The sequence below is a fragment of the Aquila chrysaetos genome, chromosome 1 (assembly GCF_900496995.4).
Source record: "Aquila chrysaetos chrysaetos chromosome 1, bAquChr1.4, whole genome shotgun sequence".
Taxonomy (NCBI): Eukaryota; Metazoa; Chordata; class Aves; order Accipitriformes; family Accipitridae; genus Aquila; species Aquila chrysaetos.
The window spans coordinates 20,481,792-20,500,443 of record NC_044004.1 but is presented as its reverse complement, the minus strand read 5'-3'; the positions used below and the strand labels follow the sequence as shown (position 1 = coordinate 20,500,443).

General features: G+C 42.4%; 2 protein-coding genes across 8 annotated transcripts in view; both read right to left on the bottom strand.

The window, feature by feature from the left end:
- The window catches only part of SLC34A2 (solute carrier family 34 member 2), a 53,663-nt gene that overhangs the window by 18,369 nt on the left and 16,642 nt on the right, over nt 1-18,652 (bottom strand). Inside the window, exons 1-2 of one of the 5 annotated variants that reach the window (XM_030009385.2) lie at nt 11,696-11,804; nt 2,946-3,001 (exon numbers count right to left, since the gene is read on the bottom strand). Coding sequence is in view for 2 of the 5 variants with exons in the window: in XM_041122780.1 (XP_040978714.1) it covers nt 2,946-3,044 (99 nt within the window). In the remaining 3 variants the exon portion in view is untranslated. Of the gene's footprint in view, nt 1-2,250; nt 2,300-2,945; nt 3,051-3,091; nt 3,174-11,695; nt 11,805-18,652 lie in introns of those variants that run through there. The other 4 variants (XM_030009395.2, XM_030009376.2, XM_041122780.1 and 1 more) reach the window with 4 other exon arrangements.
- Nucleotides 11,632-18,652, bottom strand: part of ANAPC4 (anaphase promoting complex subunit 4) — a 53,393-nt gene continuing 46,372 nt past the window's right edge. The window contains exons 30-31 of one of the 3 annotated variants that reach the window (XR_003922699.2): nt 14,917-15,038; nt 11,632-13,308 (exon numbers count right to left, since the gene is read on the bottom strand). The gene's annotated coding sequence lies outside the window, so the exon portion shown is untranslated. The remainder of the gene's footprint in view (nt 13,309-14,916; nt 15,039-18,652) is intronic. The other 2 variants (XR_003922700.2, XR_005932136.1) reach the window with 2 other exon arrangements.

Sequence of the window (18,652 nt, the reverse complement as noted above, 5' to 3'; positions counted from 1 at the left end):
AGCTCCTACGCGCCTTTGGAAAGGCTGACGTCAGGCAGAGTATAAAAGACCAACATCACTGACGCAAGATATAAATGACAATGAAAACCCTAATAGTGGTTTACTTTTGAACACCGAAGGCATCATAACTACACTGCAAAGGAACACGTTAAAGAACGGGCAGAGGATGGGCCGGTGACGACGCACACCGCAACAAGGAGCTACGTTCAGCTGGACGCACCGGTCCGGGTCCAAGGGCAGGACAGCCACAATTGCGGGATGAGGTGCCCGGAGCGACGAGGTCTGCCCATCCCTGTGCCAGCCCGGGTGTCTCCGCGCCGCACGTCCGGTTCCCGCCTTCGCTGGCGGGACGCCGGCCAGGACGTCTGCACCCAGGGCGCAGTCATGGAGCTCGCGTCCGGCTAAGCATCGGCGCTTTGGACGTCCACCCGGTCGGAGCCGTGCTGAAACGGGAGCTCATCTCCTCCTGAACGCGGCAGGTCAAAATATGCTATGCATATTGCAAAGGTCTGAAAACTAATGCCTGCGCAAACTGTAATCCGGTCCTTTTCGGCGAACCTCGCGGCAAATCCTCTCACGCCGTTGCGTGTGCTCCTTTTGTTGTAAGTATAGTCTTTCCTCGCCTTCGGAAAATGCTAACTACGTGTGACATCCTTTCTAACTCCAAAAGAAACTGAAACCTCCCGCTCCTAAGAGGGAGATAGATGGAAATCAGTGGCATTCAAATTCTGAAATAAAATGTGAGAGAGAAAAAGTCGAAGCCAAAGTGGGCTCCCATGGTTTTTATATGCGTACTGACTCTCTCTCTGCAGCATTTCAAAGAGTTAAAGTCTCTGGGGAATTATCTGCGCAACACCAGGTGTCATGCAGTTGCCCTACGTTCCTCAGTGACTCACTGGACTGTAACAGCATTGCCTCTCTTGCAGGGCTTGACTCTCGGTGCTTTTCAGTTTTAAATCAGAAACAGTCGTAAACGTATTTATTTTGCTGGACTTAACACGGAGAATATGAACTACCACTTGCATGTGCCTGGACGGTATTGTTTGTACCCCTCCACCCGTGACAGCTCACTAAAAGGCCACGTTGTGCCTGAAATAAGAACTACAAAGCAGTAAGCCTGAAAGAAATCTCACCTCCAGTGGAACATACCCAGTCAAATCAAGATGAAACAAAAGTACTGGAGAAAATAGCAGTATTTTCAAAACCAGCTGGTAATAACTGCAACAACCACTAACATGACCATACATGTGCCTACAGGTTGCCTAAGCAGCTCCAAATCAAGTTTTGGGTGCAGCCAGGCTTTCCGCTCTCTCGCTCACTCTCCTTTCTCAGCTTTTCTACAAAAACCTATCACTTCCTTGTCATTCACCACTGTGCTACAGTTTTTATGCTAAAAAGGGGTTTATCGGATAATCTGATATCTGACTACATGACTTGGTAAATATGAATATTTACCACACATACTTCACAGGAATAAATACCAAGCTACACAGCAATCCTTCTTATACACGGTTTGAAGAAATACTGCCTCAAAATGTATCATTTCCAACACAGAAGCACATTATGTAGACACAGGAAAAAAAAGATCCTCAGCCAGCACAAATTCATTCAGTAGCTTTACATGAGCTGATAATTTTGCCCCAGAACCTGTTCCATGGCAGCCGCAAAGCCCCAGGTGCAACGACTTAAACAAACACCAGCAATGATTCAGCCTTGCTAGGAGCAAGTCTTGTCTTTGCCCTGGCACCAGCTGCTTCCTTGGGGCTTTTTCTCTGAATAAGTTAGCAGGCTTAGCCAGGATGTAAACTTTCAACTAATGTAGTAGTAAAGGAAAAAATCAATATGTGAAAGCTAAAAAAAGAAAAAAAGAGCATTGTGCTCACTGTTTATTCCTATGTATCCCTGAGACTTACTGCTCACAAGCTTGAATCTAACACATAGCAAAACTGAAAAAACATATAAAACAACCTAGTTCAGAGAACTAATTTCTAAGCAAGTCCAGAGAGAAAATGAATCCCCAACATTAATTTTTGCATTCACAATCAAGCAAAGCACCAGACACTGCCACCGAGGAGCCAGAGCCAGGAAACATCTGTGAGCTACTTCAAATGCCTAGTAGGTATTTAAATAAAACAACAAAAAATAATAATCCCACCAACAAGAAAATACAACAGATCTACCCCATCCCAAACACAAAACACATAGTAAAGAATCGAGAGAGGAAAAAGTAATGACATTAAAAAGACTTACTGATCTAATGGAAGAGCTGCTAATAAAAGTTACTGAGAAACCAGCTGATTTCTGCCTACTGCCACATTAGTTGAGCTAACTACATTAGACTAATGTATTCCTTTTGCCTCCGTGTATCAAACTGAATTAGCATAAGAAAATGTTTCCATCAAGAATAGCCTGACACGGCCATAGTGCAGCACACAGACTTTACACACTATCTATGCTAACACACGAACTGACAGTATTTCCTTCCAATGTTTCATTAATCAAATCCTAGACATTTTCCAGTATCCAATACCACTGGTTACTATGACTTAAAAACTCACTTCTTTTCAATCCAAATAATAGTTAAAACAATACTTTCTTATGCTATAGGCAGTTATTTCTGGGGTTTTTTTGATAGCTGCTAATAAAATGCTTTTTTTCTTTATCATGTTCCATAAAAATAAATCTAGTTATTCGCAGGCAAAAAGTAGCACAGTTTGTTTTTAGAACTATGATTTTTTTTATCACTTCCTTAAAATATAAAAGCAGTTGAAAGAGCACAAGGTGAAAATGCTAACAAGTGGATGACATTTCACATGCCACTCCAGTTCCCCACCTTAGCTCTCTGTTGCCATTCCTTGAGCTGCAAAAGCAGAGCTTTGGATTTATAAGCTAAACAAGTTCAAAAAAGAAGAGAAGAAAACTTGGTCTTAGTTGTTCTTACTTACCACTTCTTTATTCCCAGACAACAGAGCGAACGGATCAACTGGGCAGCCACTGAAACCTGCAATATATATAGACAGGTGTTGAGCAAAGTTTGCTTTCATCACTGCGCACTAGCATTCCTATTTTACAGTCCAGAGGCACTGCCTACCTGCAACTTAATGATCACAATCAACCTTTTTTTAGCAGGAGTGGGCAGCAACCAAGACTGATAAAACTACGGGCTATTTCACACTTATCACATTCTAAAAAATGTCCCATCAGCATTTAAGTACAAGTTACTTATGTGTTCATGTGAATGCTGGGAAATGGTTTGTTCCAGCCTGAAAAATTGCCATCCACCCGATCATTCAGTAATCTTTTTTCCAATAATAATTTTCCAAAAATATTTTGCAATCTCAAAAGTCTGTCAAAAGGGTGTGAAGAAGATGTAGTACTGTTATTTGTCTGTTCAGGTGCCTATTAATCTGCCTAAGAACAGGAGTGAAGGAGAATCAGATAAAAAACGGTGTAAGGAGGAAACACGTAAGAACTTCTTTGAGAACAGAGGATGGAGTTTCATTCTTATCAGTGCTCAGTGTTTACAATTAAGGCGAGCTCATTAGCATTTTGGCTGTGGCTCTCCTTCTAAATGAGATTTAAAGATGTAAGGACACCTTTGATAATCGCATTCAGAATGCTAGCAAGGAAGCAGACTATATGATAATAAGTTATTCAATAAATACGGTATGGTATTACAGATTAGACAAAGCAGTCACCAGCGTTTGCTGTCTGTTCTACCGATGAGCTTAATGGGGAGCTGGCTGATGGGACTGCGTTAGGCACTGTAGCTTTATTATCTTTGAATTTTTTCTGTTTCGACAGGCAACTTATACTGGGAAAATAAGCTGTAAACCAGCAGCCTAATCAGCAGATCTGCTTTGTCTGCGTGTACGCAGTCGTATCTCCCAGTAGCTTAGTGACTTAGTAACTTAGAAAAATAAAAACTCTTGCTTTTTGCACCTTTCAGTCCCGCAGAGACGCCCAGCCTTTGGAGCTGTGAGTCAGAACTTACTCTTCACCTGCGTCGGCACCAGAAACGTTTAGTAAGTGGTGATCGTAAAAGCCTCCGCAGCCCCGTACGCAGCATCCCAAGGCGGCAGCGGAAAGGCCGAGCCCCTCCTCTGGCTGCAGCGGCTCTGCTGGTGTCGGCCCCGCCGCCCCCCCACCACCCTGGTCACGGCCCACGTTGGAGCCCAAGGACGAAAGCACCAGCCCTGCCTCGCCCTTCCCGGCTGCGGTTTGCACAGAGATGGCTAGGGAAAGGAAACCCATTTTTCTTCTGTGTGAAGCGGAGAACAGTCCGAAGTGGAAAGAAGCGATGGAAAATGGACCCAAGGTCCACCTCGGTGGTCCACAGGCTCAGTTTTCTTAACAGAAGTGTACTTCAACATTGCACCTAAACCCACTGGTTTTTCACTGATGCCCTACATGTGGGAAATCACATGAAGTTTTTAACTGGGAGTCCTTGTGTTCCTCTGAGCTGTGACTTACTCTCTTCTGAGTCACTGTTTGTGAAACCCAGCTCTGACAGTGAGAAGGTACTAGATGGGCACGTTCCAGGTACCCAGTTAGGGCCCAGCCAGCGCGTGGTGACGTCTTCCACGGCGTTTTTATTCCAATGCTGCTCATTCCATTTGCTAAGCACAATCCTATGCGCTGACCACGTTAATGTTTTAGGAAGGCAATAATGTTAGATTAGACCCATCGTATTCCCAGTTGTTCACACAAAGGCAGGCGATCTATTCTGTCTTTGGAAGTCCAGGGTGGACCTTCTGCAGAGTCAGTCTGGCAGAGTCTCCATAAGAAGCTAGCCACAAAGGATGAGAGTGAGTGTTAGTTGTCCCAGAAGCTTTTCCCTCATTCAGGATCGGAGGAGAGGAGGCTGAAATTCTTCCCAGGACAGGAGGGCAGTCAGACCAATAGTCCAGAGCGCTTTTCATGCATCCGGCACAGATTCAAAAGATGCTGCTGCTAAGGAAGAATAACCCAATGCTCTTTCTTCCCCCTTCAGGGTTTACTTTGAAGCAACTGACCTAATATAAAAAATTATTCTTGGATAGTGAACATTTAATAAAACAAAGCAAGCAAGCAGATTTCAAGGATCCTGATTTCCTATCACAAAAGTGCTGGATTACTCTGCAGCTACTTGGAATAATACCTGTGATAGTCTAGCAGGAGGTGCAACCACAGAAAATGTCTCAAACGCAGAAAGAGAAAAAATTCCTGGCATGCGCAAATTCTGTGAGAGATGAACTCTGTCCAGTCACTGTTATATGTTGCAAGAAGTTATAACACAGGCAAGAGACATATCTGCATAACAGAGATCTGTGCTACAAGCTCCCTTACAGATCTCCCACACAAGAGGGATACTTGCTGTGCAAGTGTTGACCCCGTTCATCTTTAAGACTCAGGCTCTAGTACAGTAAACCAAGTGCACCTAAGTCACAACTGAAATAAAAATAATTAAAGGGAAGTAAAAGAAATGGTCATTCATCTGCAAAGGTATCAGAGCAGCTCAAGATACATATTCACTAACAATAATATTCAAATGATGAGGTTTGTTCTTTTAGTAGACAGAGCTTCAAAAGACAGCATGTATGAGCAAGACTCTCGGCTAACATCAGGAGAGAAACTGTCTCTCTTGCAGTTTAATTTAATTTTCAGTGTTCCATGAATCCAAAGAATGCACAGCTAAACACTTACTGTGCATTTGAGATGGTGGGACTCTAGAAAACAGCTACATGGCTCCTTACTGAAGAGAACTGGTATTGTTTCCATCATTTGGAAACAACATTGTCTATATTAACTTGTTCAGAAACCTCGAACAAATCTAGTTGTCCACATTTGGGAACAGCGTTAGTGTAAATTAGCCTTCCCTCTTCTGGATATGTAAAACACAAAGCCCTGATAATTAAAGAGAGAGACCAGTGCTGATTTCAATATGCATTACAGCCAGAACAGTTATTTGGTTAAGGACTTATCCCTACTCAGCTGAGCAACACCTTCTTTCTTTGTGCAATTACCTGGAAAAATTTAAGCCCTTACTTTCTCTATTGCCTGAAAAGTATTCTGCATGTAAACATCTTAGCAGTTTTGATGCTACTTTGACAGCAGGAAGAAAACACCTAATTTAATGTATAAAGACCCTGGATCCTATCACAAGGTTCTGTATTACAATACTATGCATTTTATCTCACATAAATGATATGCAAGAAATTAATGGAGTTACAGTAGTTAACATACTTCCAGAGCTGAGTAAACGAATAGTCATAAAGAGGCAACATTCAACAGAGCCAATGCCAGGAAAGGGAGGGGAAAATAAAATGTGAAGTGAAGGAGTCAAAAAGAGAAAAACTACAGGAAAGGCTTTCAGACATAAAAAGGAAAAGAAATATTTCAATACAAGAAAGACAGTTTTTATGAAGGAATAATATGGCCAACAATTTTAGACAGATGTGTTTGAAAGGAAAAAGGGACTCTGCTTTGGTCTCATAATAATTGAGCAGCCCCTTCACCATAGAACCAGTTTATTCTCATTACAACCATGCCTCAAATGTTTTTGTCAGTACAAATGCATCCTTGGGACACAAGTTAGTGGGGTTATTTTGTTCATATCCTCCGTGATAGTTATGCTTTCCATTAGAGTCACATATTACAATTGTTTTTATTCTTCCTGGAGTATCTTATTTTTACTTCCTATCTAGTTGACGTTTTGCTATTAACATATACCAGTGCCCATTCTCAACATTTACCGAAGCGTAAGGGACTGCTCATCCAGAGCCTGCAGTACTGGCACAGGGGGACCTATGGGGGTTCGGAGCGGTGGGAGCTCTGCACAGCCCCGCGGCAAGATGGTAAGTGCTTCCTACCCTCTCCCAGGGGAGGCACGACGACAGGCAAAAAGGCACAGACTAAAACATGGCACATGTGAAAAAACAGCACCAGCAGTAGCCGGAATTTGATTGCAGCCAGAATGCTAAAAATATGAATCATATCACATGCTTTGACAACTAAAGCCCAGACACATTTTTAAAAGTTTTCTTATCCTAGCTGCTCTAAACTTTTATTCTTTGTCTCAAATGTTTAACTAAAAGGTTTAAGAAATGTCCATTAAAAAAACCCAACCCCAAAACAAAGTTCTGCTGCTGCTTTGGGGTAAGAAATTTTTAATCGCAAAAGAAACCCAATATTATTCCCCTCTTGCTAACCTTTCCTTACGCTTTTTATAGTCTCTCCCCTTACCTCACTCCCATCCCACACCCCCTCTCCTCCCTGCTCCTGTTCACTCTCAACCAATCTTATATTCCACATCCTCCCGTTGCCTCCCACTTTGGACACATATTCATGAATGAAAATAACATCTTCCCAACAAACAAGTAACGGGGAAAAGGAAGAGGAGAAGAAGCGAAGGGAAATGTGAGAGCTTTTAAATAAATAATAATATTTACACTCTTATGTAAACCTTAATTTACCAGTCTCAAAATGCTTTGGGAAAGTAGGCATTGTTGACTCCTTTATTATTCACAGACAGTTCAAAGATTTTTTTTTTTAAGACATCCTTTGTTTTCTTCCTACACAATTTGTTAACCCTTGGCTGACACTGGACATGGTGTTGCCAGTAGCAGGATGAGCAAGTATAATTACCGGCAGCCGGCCGAGCGTGTTTACACTGAAGAGAAGACTCATCTCATGTTTCCAACCTGTCCACTTCTTCTGCACCTGCGCTGTACAGCCTGCTGGCCTCCACGCGCTGCCTGCAGAGCAGCTGCTCAGGTACAACAGCCATGCTAATTTGTCTTCTACCCAAATGACTTCTGCCTAAAAGACAGATTTAGGAGTGACTTAAAATGAGGATTTTTTCCAAAATAAACAAACTCACACAAACATGCTACTCTTTCAAAGGCCATATATGTACTAATTCTGTATAGAATTGTACATTCCAAATACAGCATTAAACACCTCAAACTCTAGTTTAAAAATTACAAATTATTTCATCAATGACACCGTTTGTTACTTATTGTTGTGAAATGCTTGGCAGTATCTCCTTTCTAAGCCTTCATCCCTGAAACAGCTTTTGGACAACTTAAAGGTGAGTTACATAAGGCAATCTGTTGCCCTAAGGTGAGAGAATAAATCCCTTTTCTTTGAACTTACTTTCCATACAACTAATTATGCAACACGCTAATTCTGTACAGAACTTTAAACTAGATCTGCAAAATTGACAGCAAAATCAAACCATCTAGTATTTAATAAATTTCAAATACAGTAACTTTCCTTAATGTATAGTTCATGAGCAATTACCCATGATTATCATCTAATGTGAAGGTCCTTAAATGTGTCCAGAGGAGGGCAACAAAGCTGATGAAGGGCTGGACGGCATGTCCTATGAGGGGCGGCTGAGGACTTTGGGTTTGTCTAGTTTGGAGAAAAGGAGGCTGAGGGGCGACCTCATTGCTCTCTACAGCTCCCTGAGGGGGGGAAGTGGAGAGGGAGGTACTGAGCTCTTCTCCCTGGTATTTGGTGATAGGACATGTGGGAATGGTTCAAAGCTGCTCCAGGGGAGGTTCAGACCGGACATTGGGAAGCATTTCTTTAGCAAAACATTGGTCAAACACTGGAAGAGGCTTCCTAGAGAGGTGGTCAATGCCCAAAGCCTGTCAGTGTTTGAGAGGCATTTGGACAGTGCCCTTAATAACGTGCTTTAACTTTTGGTCAGCCTTGAATTGGTCAGGCAGTTGGACTAGATGATCGTTGTAGGTCCCTTCCAACTGAACTATTCTATTTTCTATTAATTTCTGCCAGAATAATCAGTAAAGTATCTCAAGTCAAGCTGGGTGCGAGGATGGCCCTTTCTGGAGTGAGCACTACAGTAATTTTCTTACTGCATTATGCAAACTCGTTTTGCCGCATAATTGTGAGATCTTGCAATTAGGAGACCTCTCTGTGCCACACATTGGAAAAATTTTCTCCCTCTGTCACAGCAACTTCTCCCAGTGATGCCTGTGCCACATCATAAACTGTTTTGATCCAATCCTACTTTCATCTATAAAAATTGGATGGTTTTGGAGGATTTTATTCTTGGAAACATGACACTGTACACGGTGCAGGAACCATCCCCACTCTCCTTGCAGTATAAATTGGATGCTGGGCCTCAGTCTTAAGTTACACATGGAAAAAATATAATGCTTTTTTTCTTTAACATAATTCTATTCCTGTGGACCTTCTATAGACTTCAGGTGCCCATCTTTAAGATGCATGTAATGAGTGACTTCACTAGAATAAGAAAACAGCCTCCATCTATTAACAGCATAGCTTCTTGTAAACTATTGGAAATTAGAATCTACCACAGACACATAATTACAGTTCCTATTGCCTTAGAAGAAATTACATGTACGTATGTAAGACATCATATGGACCAAGGCACGCAGGCAGTAGTTGCTTTTTAATTGTTTACAGTTCATCCTTTTACACAAATATTTTTGGCTTTATAAGGGGTAATTAAGGGAGTAATGAGACCAATATTTGCTTTTGCAAAGGAAGACTGTAACAAACACAACGTAAACCTGAAGAGGAATCCAAGACAGAAAACATTTCCTCACAGCCCTCAGCCTTAGCGGATATGCAGGGTCTTCCCTGCTTCTTTCCCTTAAAACCCAGAAACCGACATGAGTGGTTTTACTGTAGTTGTGTCTCTTTACGACGAAAATGCATAACAGCCTTTCATATGGAGCACACAAAGCAGAACTCAAAGGTATTGAATAAATCTTTGAACCTTTGGGCTCAGAACGATGCTTCAAGCAGTGAGGCAGGGAAAAGTAACCAAGGAACTTAAAAATCAAATCAGAGCAAAATATTCTGTCCTGTTCTTAAGCTGAATTCATGGAACAGGAATTTGAACATTTCTTGGAAATACAGAGGGATACTTCAAGGATACCTGACTCCATCACTAAATTTTTTTCCTAAAGCGAACAGATCCAAACTTTGGCTGATCGCTCAAGTCCAAAGAGGTAATACTACAGCAGAGACCATCTTCTTGCTGTAAAAGGTGGATGTTGTTTACTATTAAAATGATTATGAACAACTCCTCTGCATAGGAAAATATAATTTTACCTCTCTAAAAAAGGTTGATTGATAAACCTCTGGATATATAGTTTGGCTGTTCTCTAAGGCCTCTTCAGACTCAAACCCAAATATTATGTTTACTGATGAGCATAAATTTCCTGGCATAATATGACCTAATTAAGCTGTTGCTTTTGAGTCTTCCTAAGTACCTCTATCACTCTGTGGGAACATAGTCTTCATAATCAGTCAATGCTCTTCCCTTAAAATTGTTGCAGTATCAATAAAAATGACAATATTGCAAGCCTAGGACTTCCATTACTTTAAAATTAAGTGTTTATTTTTTTAAATAACAAGCATAAATTAGTGCAGCAAGAAGACAAGAATTCCTTCTTAATTGTACTGGAAGGACTTTTTTTTAAAACCTGAAGGTAACAAGTGTCATTTTGCATATATTAAGATTTAAAGAGGTGTCTCTGTTACAGCCGATGTGTAACTCAAGACTTACAGAGTTGTAAAACTGTAACTTTATGCTAATTTCAATAAATTATGTATAGCCCATTTACAAATACGTTACGTGCTGTCCTTGATCCCCACACCCTGCTTGGATTGGTCTGCTATTCATTTATTGGCTTGGTCTCCACAGGCCTCATAAACTGTTACTGGTTACAGGAAATAAGATTTGACTTATCAGCCTTCTCCCCTGTTAGTCACAGCAAGGGTTTTCACACACCATATACCACAGAGCACTTTGTTTCATTATTATGTGAGTTTGAATAAAGTCCATAGAGCTTCTTTACTTGAAAAATATTATTGAATAAAATAAAAGAGGATGAAATATAGAGCTTGTGATATTCAGAGATATCCATACCAGACATTTCAGAACATTTATTATATATGACTTTTCCACACACTGAAGCCCTTGATTAGATTTGTTTCACGCTTGCGGTTATTCTTTTCACTCAAACTTAGCATCAGGAATAATGACCAGGACTTTTTTCAGCCCAGGCGCATCAAGCACAACAGGGCACTCTGCGCCAGGGAGGAAAGCCTGTCCAAGGCGCTCGCTGGGAGCCGCAGCCCGCCGGGACGAACGGTGCTGGGAATGCGGGTAGGAAGGAGCTGCCCGCCTGTGCTCCCTGCCCCCGGCTGCGGCCCCAGACGTGCCCCTGCTCCTGCGAGGATGCTTAACGCACACTCTGACGGCTACACCGAGGTCTGGGGGCAATCGAGCGTCAGTTTCTAGATGTGGCACCTTGGGAAACACGTGGCTATTTCTCATGAAAAAATAAGTAGTGTGAGGAAGTACAAGCCCTGGAAAATGGGAACACAGCGAACTGTCAAGGTTTCCAGTGGAGTTTACAGTCTGATTGCACACACCAAACAAGTGCACAAGACTCGATCCAGCTCCCTCCCTTTTTACTCATAGAAGTAGTCCACATAAATGCTGTTACCAGTTGCAGTGTGTCTTTCATGTCTGTGATACGTCATGCACTTACCTGCAAAGATGAAGCACTCTTACGTAGCAGGATATTATAAAGATGAAGACAGCAAACCATCCCAGCAAAAAGTAGCACGAGGAAGGAGCAATAGGTCATACAACCCATTTATTTGTAATACCAAGCATGTCACTGTGTCTCTTTTACTGACTTACTGATATTTCCTCTGGAAAGTTACTGCTGCTTGTTGTTCTTAGTCCCACCACTTTCTGAAAGGTGTAGTATTTACTGTGTGGCAGATGCAACTACTGGTCTTGCACTTTGAAGATTAAAGCAGACCATAAATGGTATTAATGCAAAGCCAGCACAATCTGTTCGGGAGGCATACAGAACAGTTTCCAGCACCTTTGGTGTATTCTGTAAACAAAATACATAAGGCTAATTATGTCTGATAATAGTATAATAATAACATCTGAGGTGTGTATAGCGCATTTCACATTAAAGGGAATTAGTCTGTTACAGCATGTTGAAGATGTAAGATTAAGAGAGGTATAAATGGTTAAGAGCAATTCCTGGTGAAGAACAAGTTAGTGGTGCCCGGGACAGATACCATACCATACATGAAATACCAACACGTCTCTATTCTGCCATCTTAGTTTTAAACTTTCCTGATTGAAAGCGGTCCCGAGCTTAAAATTGTTCTTTGGAGGGGACAACAGGGAAATGCCCATTTTGAACAACCATTTCTGACAACTTTCTCTACTTGAAAGTGCTTTCTTAAAAGGAGTGGTTTAGTGGCAGTTTTATCCATGCCAGTAAGCACAGGAACATTGGGGTGGCCAAATTGAGAAAGCTGAAAAACTTTCTGCTGAGTTGTTCAAAATGTGCCACCTTTCAGTCAGGCGACAGCATCACATCGCCTCTACCCATGGGGCCGTTCCCTCTGACTCCCTGCGGCCTCTCGGCCACCGGTCAGGCTGCCCGCAGCACCCCAGCTCATGCTGCCGCCGTGTAAAACAATACCTGGGCTTACGCAAGCTGTAAGGAAATGGTGGAAACCTTCCTGCCCTAGCCACAGCCCTTGCTGGGATGCTCGGCTTTGACCTGGACCCCCAGACCACCATCAGTGCCGAGCACCCCGCCACCAAAGACCTTCCTCCTCCGCCGCCCAGGCAGGCGGCCATGCTGCACCAGGTCCCAGGGCAGCCTGACCGCAGCAGCCCGCAGCTCTCCCGTGCTGGCAGAAGGGGTGAACTGGCTGCAGACGGGAGCAGTTGCAGGGCTCACACCGCTTCAGGTGCAGCGGGCGGCTGCTGCTCCGGGGGATGCAGGAGCAACCCAGCGCGTTGGGGCTGCTCGCCCCACACAGCTGTCCCGGCGTAACATGCCAGTGCCTGCAAAGGTGGACTGACCATCCTCTGGGAACAAGCCGGGGGTTCACAGCTCGGCCGTGAGGAAGAGCGGGCAGGGCCGGGGAACGGCACGGCGGTGCCGCTAAGCATCTGACAGCTTGGTTGTGGTTTGCAAGGACAGGCGTGCACGGAGGGAGGGAAAGGGGGACGAGGGCTAAGGTGCTCTCTGCACAGCCGCAGTTGTTAATGTGTCATCTGGTCCTCGCTCTCGGCCAGCAGCAAATCCAGCTGTGCTGTAATTTTTTGCCATGCAGAAACGTTCACCAGCTCTAATGGACAGGGTGAGACGTGCGGATCTCATCCTCCGCAAAGACTTTACAACCGGCCAGAAGGAAAGAAAGTTCACAGACCTGGAGGTTCAGGGCATAACTTGCTGATGCTGTGTCTGGTTTGTAGATCCCAGCAATACAGTGTGACTGTTCACAGATAAGAAAATGCATAGTTTTTTGTGGGCTTTGGATTGCAGGGATTGCAAGAAATGTTTGCAAGATACAGCTCCACCTTTTCTTTATTTTTTCTGTTCTGAATTAGGACAATCTGGATGCTAAGGCCATTTCTGCCACAGTATTAAAGCTGGCAGGTGGAACAAGCCTCACTAAAGGAATTTTAGCCTTGGCTTGAGATTCAAGAAGTTAAAATGTGGCATTAGAGCTACAATGGAGTTTCTAGTGTTGGAAGCTGACTCCTTTAGTGCTACAGAAGAGCAGGGAGCCAGAATGGGCTAGATAAGCTACTCTCCCTAGACTTACTTCTCCAGCTAATGCATACAACAGTTGACTGCTAATATTCTTGCCATCCACTCATTTTGTATTTTATATATGTTTAGACTGATTTCTAGTATTGCAGCCCTCATGTTTTTTTGGTATGATACTCTGAACCTCGTCAATACTGATTGACTGTATACATGTCAGATAGCTCTTCACCAACATCACACTTCTCACACTAATACTTCTCCAGATTTAGATATTACTTCCTTTCTGAGAATATACTCTCAGTTTCACAGGAACACTGATAAGGAATTCATCAGGCCTAGAAAATAAATGTTTTTATTCAAAAACCTACCTGGTTAGCACAACCTACCTGCACTTGACTTTATGTTTTATTTGCCTCCATGTGTTAATAATTCTTGCCTTAAAAATTTTTCTGAGGCCTTGCACACTACAACATACCTGTATCGGACTGATCACCGTTTTCTCCCTTCTTACATGGATAACATGCTATGCTTGCTATTTCCAGTCCTGTTGGCTTAAATGTCTGCCAGTCCAAGGGGGAGACATCTGACTCATAATTCCCTCAGCCCATTAATTCAGAATTTTGGCTCACAATTTTGGCAGCCTCCTCAGCACACTGCAGCTCTTGCTGTCGTTTCAGGTATGGTCCATACATTCTCACACCTCTGACCCTAATCGCTGCCCTGTGCTTTCCCCCAGGAAGAGTAGTCTTTTTTGCCCTCAAAGATGCACCGTTAACCTGGTGATCAACAGGAGACACAGATACCCACATAGCCAAATTTCTTTTAGTGGTAAAGAAAGGAAGAGACCATCTGAGCAATGTTTAACAAATCCACTTAACTAAAGCCCATCATGGAGTAGATCCTCTCTGTGCTAGAGGTATAAGCAAAGAAAAATTATCTGCTATTTAAAGACAAAACACACACCTATCATTTCCACAGCTAGAGAAGGGTTGTATGGAGGATTCATTCTGTTTTACACTCATGAGCCTTTTGAGGCTCCAGGCTTTTGAACAGAGTATCACTTTTAAAAAATCCTTTCTTAAATTCTCTTTCTTTAGGTAGATCTTGGAGGTAAGAACGGCCTTATAGAGCGTGTCATCACGTCAGCTGCTGTTACATCCAATAATAGCACGTAAGAGCACACTGTATCTAGGATTACACGTGCAGCATGGGAACTCACTGGAAACCCTTATTCACCAAATGCAGTTGTATACAAAGCAGTGTGTCAAAAACGCCTGAGAGACAAAATGGGGGACGCTTTCAGTCATTACAGTAAATAATACTTTCCTACCTGACAGCAGAGAAATTTTATTTAGTGTGTCATGCAGAACAGCTGGCACAGCCTTCATCCGGTGCCAAGTCACACAGCTCATGCCTCTGAAAGGTGCCTGCTCCGTTCAGGACTACTGCTGACTGCCAAAGACACAAGCAAACAGAGCCAGCTCAGGATGGCTGCTAAACTTGCAGTGGCAGGTCTCCTATGCCCACCCTGAGGTGCAAAGGCCAGGACAGAGGAAGCCTTTGAGGAGAAGGAAACCACTCCATAGCCCTTGAATACAAAACCAGAAGCTGGAAAAACTCACAGGAAAGTCCTCCCACCTTTCCTGGGAACTTGTTCAGGCTTGCCAGCACAACTTGAGCCTTGCCCAATACAGAAATCACTGGGTAGGAAGACCAGCGTGGCAGAACTCAGGGACCTGGAGAATAAGGAAGCCACTGTACCACACTGCACCTTTAAGCCCTTTCAATTAACTTTGGTTTTCTTACATTCGATTCAAACCAGCTTGTATAATTTATTACTTAGACTTTGTAAAAGGCCAGCACAATAAACACAGGCTTGTATTCAACGACAGTGTATATAAAGGTAACCAGGAACTTGGAAGAGAAATTAGATATGTCAAGCCACTCATCGCAGCTTGATGGAACAACATAATACTCCAGTGTCTCACTGGCCATATATTCAGGGGTTTGTCATTTGTGCGCTTCAAGAGAAATGGGAGCAGATCACTCAAGCTGCTTTTCTGAAGCATTGCCTAAAACCCCAAGGAGTCAGGAAAGGTGGTTAGAGTTGGAGGTAGGTGATTGGGACCTTCCACTTCTTAGGGAATGCTGATTTGTCAAAACCCTTTGTGATTCATACATTTTATAATGATAAAACTTCTGAAGGAAAGGTTTCTTGGACTGGGAATTGGACTGTTGTTCAAAAAAGAGGAAAGGTTTGTGGGATGTGAGCCCAGAAAGTTTAGTTCATGAGTAACTCCCAGTAAGGCTTGACTGTACATCCTCTTCTAACCACAGCTATTCCATGGAAACACCTGTGGACAGGGTCATTTGAATAGCAATTGCTGGGATCAAGAGCTACTTGAGCTCATTTTCACTTGAAAAGATTAGGAGTTGTTAACCTGAGCAACCCAGCAGCAGAGCTGGCTTTGGAGCAGAGGCGGCCATCTGGCAGGGGCCTGAAGATACACCTCGTTTAGCTAATGCAGTTGCCCTTCATACAATGAGAAATGACCAAAATTTTCAATAGCAATCAGCGTATCAAAATTTGTATGTTTAACACCAAGTACCGATTGTCTGGTGAGTAAGACTACAAAGGAAACATGATAAGGTATATTCACTTAGTGGTCAGAAAACAGAGAATTGAGGGCTAATATGTGAAAAAAATTTTGCATCCTAATAATAGCAAGTGACAGCAAAGCTCAGGAAATTAAAAAAAAATCATTTATAGGCAAAACATAAAGGTCATAACAAATGAAAGTTTAAAAGTTAGAAGTTCAAAGAAGGGAAGGAGAAGAGAAAAAAGATAATGGGTGTAGACTATAATTACAGTACCACGTGAAGAATGTAGTTAAACACAAAGCTTAACATGCTTTTAAAAACCCCAAACAAACAAATGTACACAACAGAGTTTCCAATTTTGATCATTTCCTTAAACATGTCTCTTTTACTGACTCATAGGAGTAATTTGAGGACAACACTTTTAAGAGATGCTCCCATGGAAACACCTCCCTCATGCTGCTGCTTGCTGTATATTCCAGGCACATAAGCAAACTATAAGATAATTCCACCTTTCTTTGAACATTAATTCACATTAAAATTCCCTTTTCTCAACACTACTGCTTTTACATTCATATGATTCAGATGTTTAAATCTGATTAGATCTAACAGTGACTGTTTCTAAGAATAACAAGCAATTGCCAAGAAGAGGTAAAATGTACTTATGGATGTGATGAGTATCATCAAAGAACTCAAAGATCTGTATAGTTTAATGGCATTATTAAAAGCTGGCATTTCTAGTGATATAGACCAACGAGAAAGTACATAACCTTTCTAGTGCTGATCTTCCTCCATTCAGAAAAATGAAGCTTCTCTGTAAATCCTTATTCCCACAGGAGAAGCAGAAAAAGAAGATATTTTTAAATCCTGTATTCATCAAATGCTAGGCAATGAGACAAAGCAAAATCAGTTCTTGAAAATTTGAAAAACGTTGAGCTGAAGAGAAAAAGAGGGCAAGCTTTCAGCCAGTCCTTTCAATACTGGAAATTGCCCCCTAGAAGCTTCCACTCCATAGAACAGAAATAAAGGACATTGTTGATCCATGGAAACACATGTTGAATACCAAGTTTAAAAGCAGGATTTTAGTTGTAAGATATAGCTACTGATCTGTAACTACTTTCCATAATTTCAGCTTCCTTATTTGAAGAGGACCTAACTACAGAGGTGCTAAGTTACATTCTCATAGTTCTCTCGAGCTGGTTCCTTGTTCTCATCCTTTCTCTCATCCTCCCAGATATAAAGACCCTCTGGCCACTGGAGAAATAGAAACGCTGAGGTTACTTTCTAGTCACTGGAAAAACATGGATACATCCAAAAGCTGTTTCATTCCCTTTCATAAAACACTTTATCTAAAATAGATTGATCTGCTTTGACTACCACTGGTCTCTTCAAAAACTAAGCTCAGTGAAATGAATCCTAGCATAATAGTCACCGTCTTGTCATAGCCTAAAAAAAATAAGTAAATCCTTACGAATTCCTGATGTCTGTATTTCACTTACCTCCACATAAGGACTCCTTTCAACCTATGGCTAAGCAAGCTATAAAAGCACTAAGCAATACACGAAGGTGCTGGAAGCAGTCCATCTGCATCAGCCTGCCATCAGCTTGGGCCAGTCTACCCTCAGGTACTGGTATTAGGCCAGTTCTTTATATAGCTTTATGTTGAATGTGCTCAGGCCAAAAGAATTATGTGTTTCTTATCATGTAGGGTGTGTTCTGACAACATATACCTTCACTGCAGAAAGTCTTGGAGGTAATTTGGAAGATGCAGCAGACAGAAAGGCCCAGCGAGAATATTTGTCATCCAGAAAGAAGAGAGAAACAATTGGGAATTGCAGAAGAGCATATGGCTGCATGCTTGTGTTAAAATGATTATTAGACAAATTATGTAAAACCCCTGAGAACTGGTAACCAAGAGAAGCACTGAAATAGTGAGCTTTAGCCTCGCAAGCTTATTCTTGCTAGCTTCCAGTCAATCACAATCAACGGAGAGAGACCTGCTCTTCCAGAAGGTATTCAGAAGGCAGCAACATACCACAGTACTCCTGCAAAAAGTTTTTTTCTCTGCTCATTGAAGAGGCAGCCTACAGATATTCGTTCATCTGAATTCTTTCCCTAAACTCCTTTTCTGAACTAAATCTGTACACTGTGGCCCCTGCTGACTGATGGGTTATGCCAGGGGAATAACCTTGGTCTCTTGAGCTCCCAGAAGGCAGTGATAAGCATCTTTCCTGTCCACTGGACTAGGTTGAAGGACTTGATGACTTTAGACATAGCAGCGGGGAGTCTTCTCCTTGGGAAGATGGGGATTCCTGAGCGAAGGCAGTGGGGTAAGGCCAGAACACAGAAGAAGCAAAGTACGATGAATGGGATGATCCCTCAAGAAGGAGAAGAAAATGGGGGAAAAAACCCCACCATGTTTCCAGTTATGATGTAGGCTGGACAGCAGTCTGAGCTTCCTGTCTACC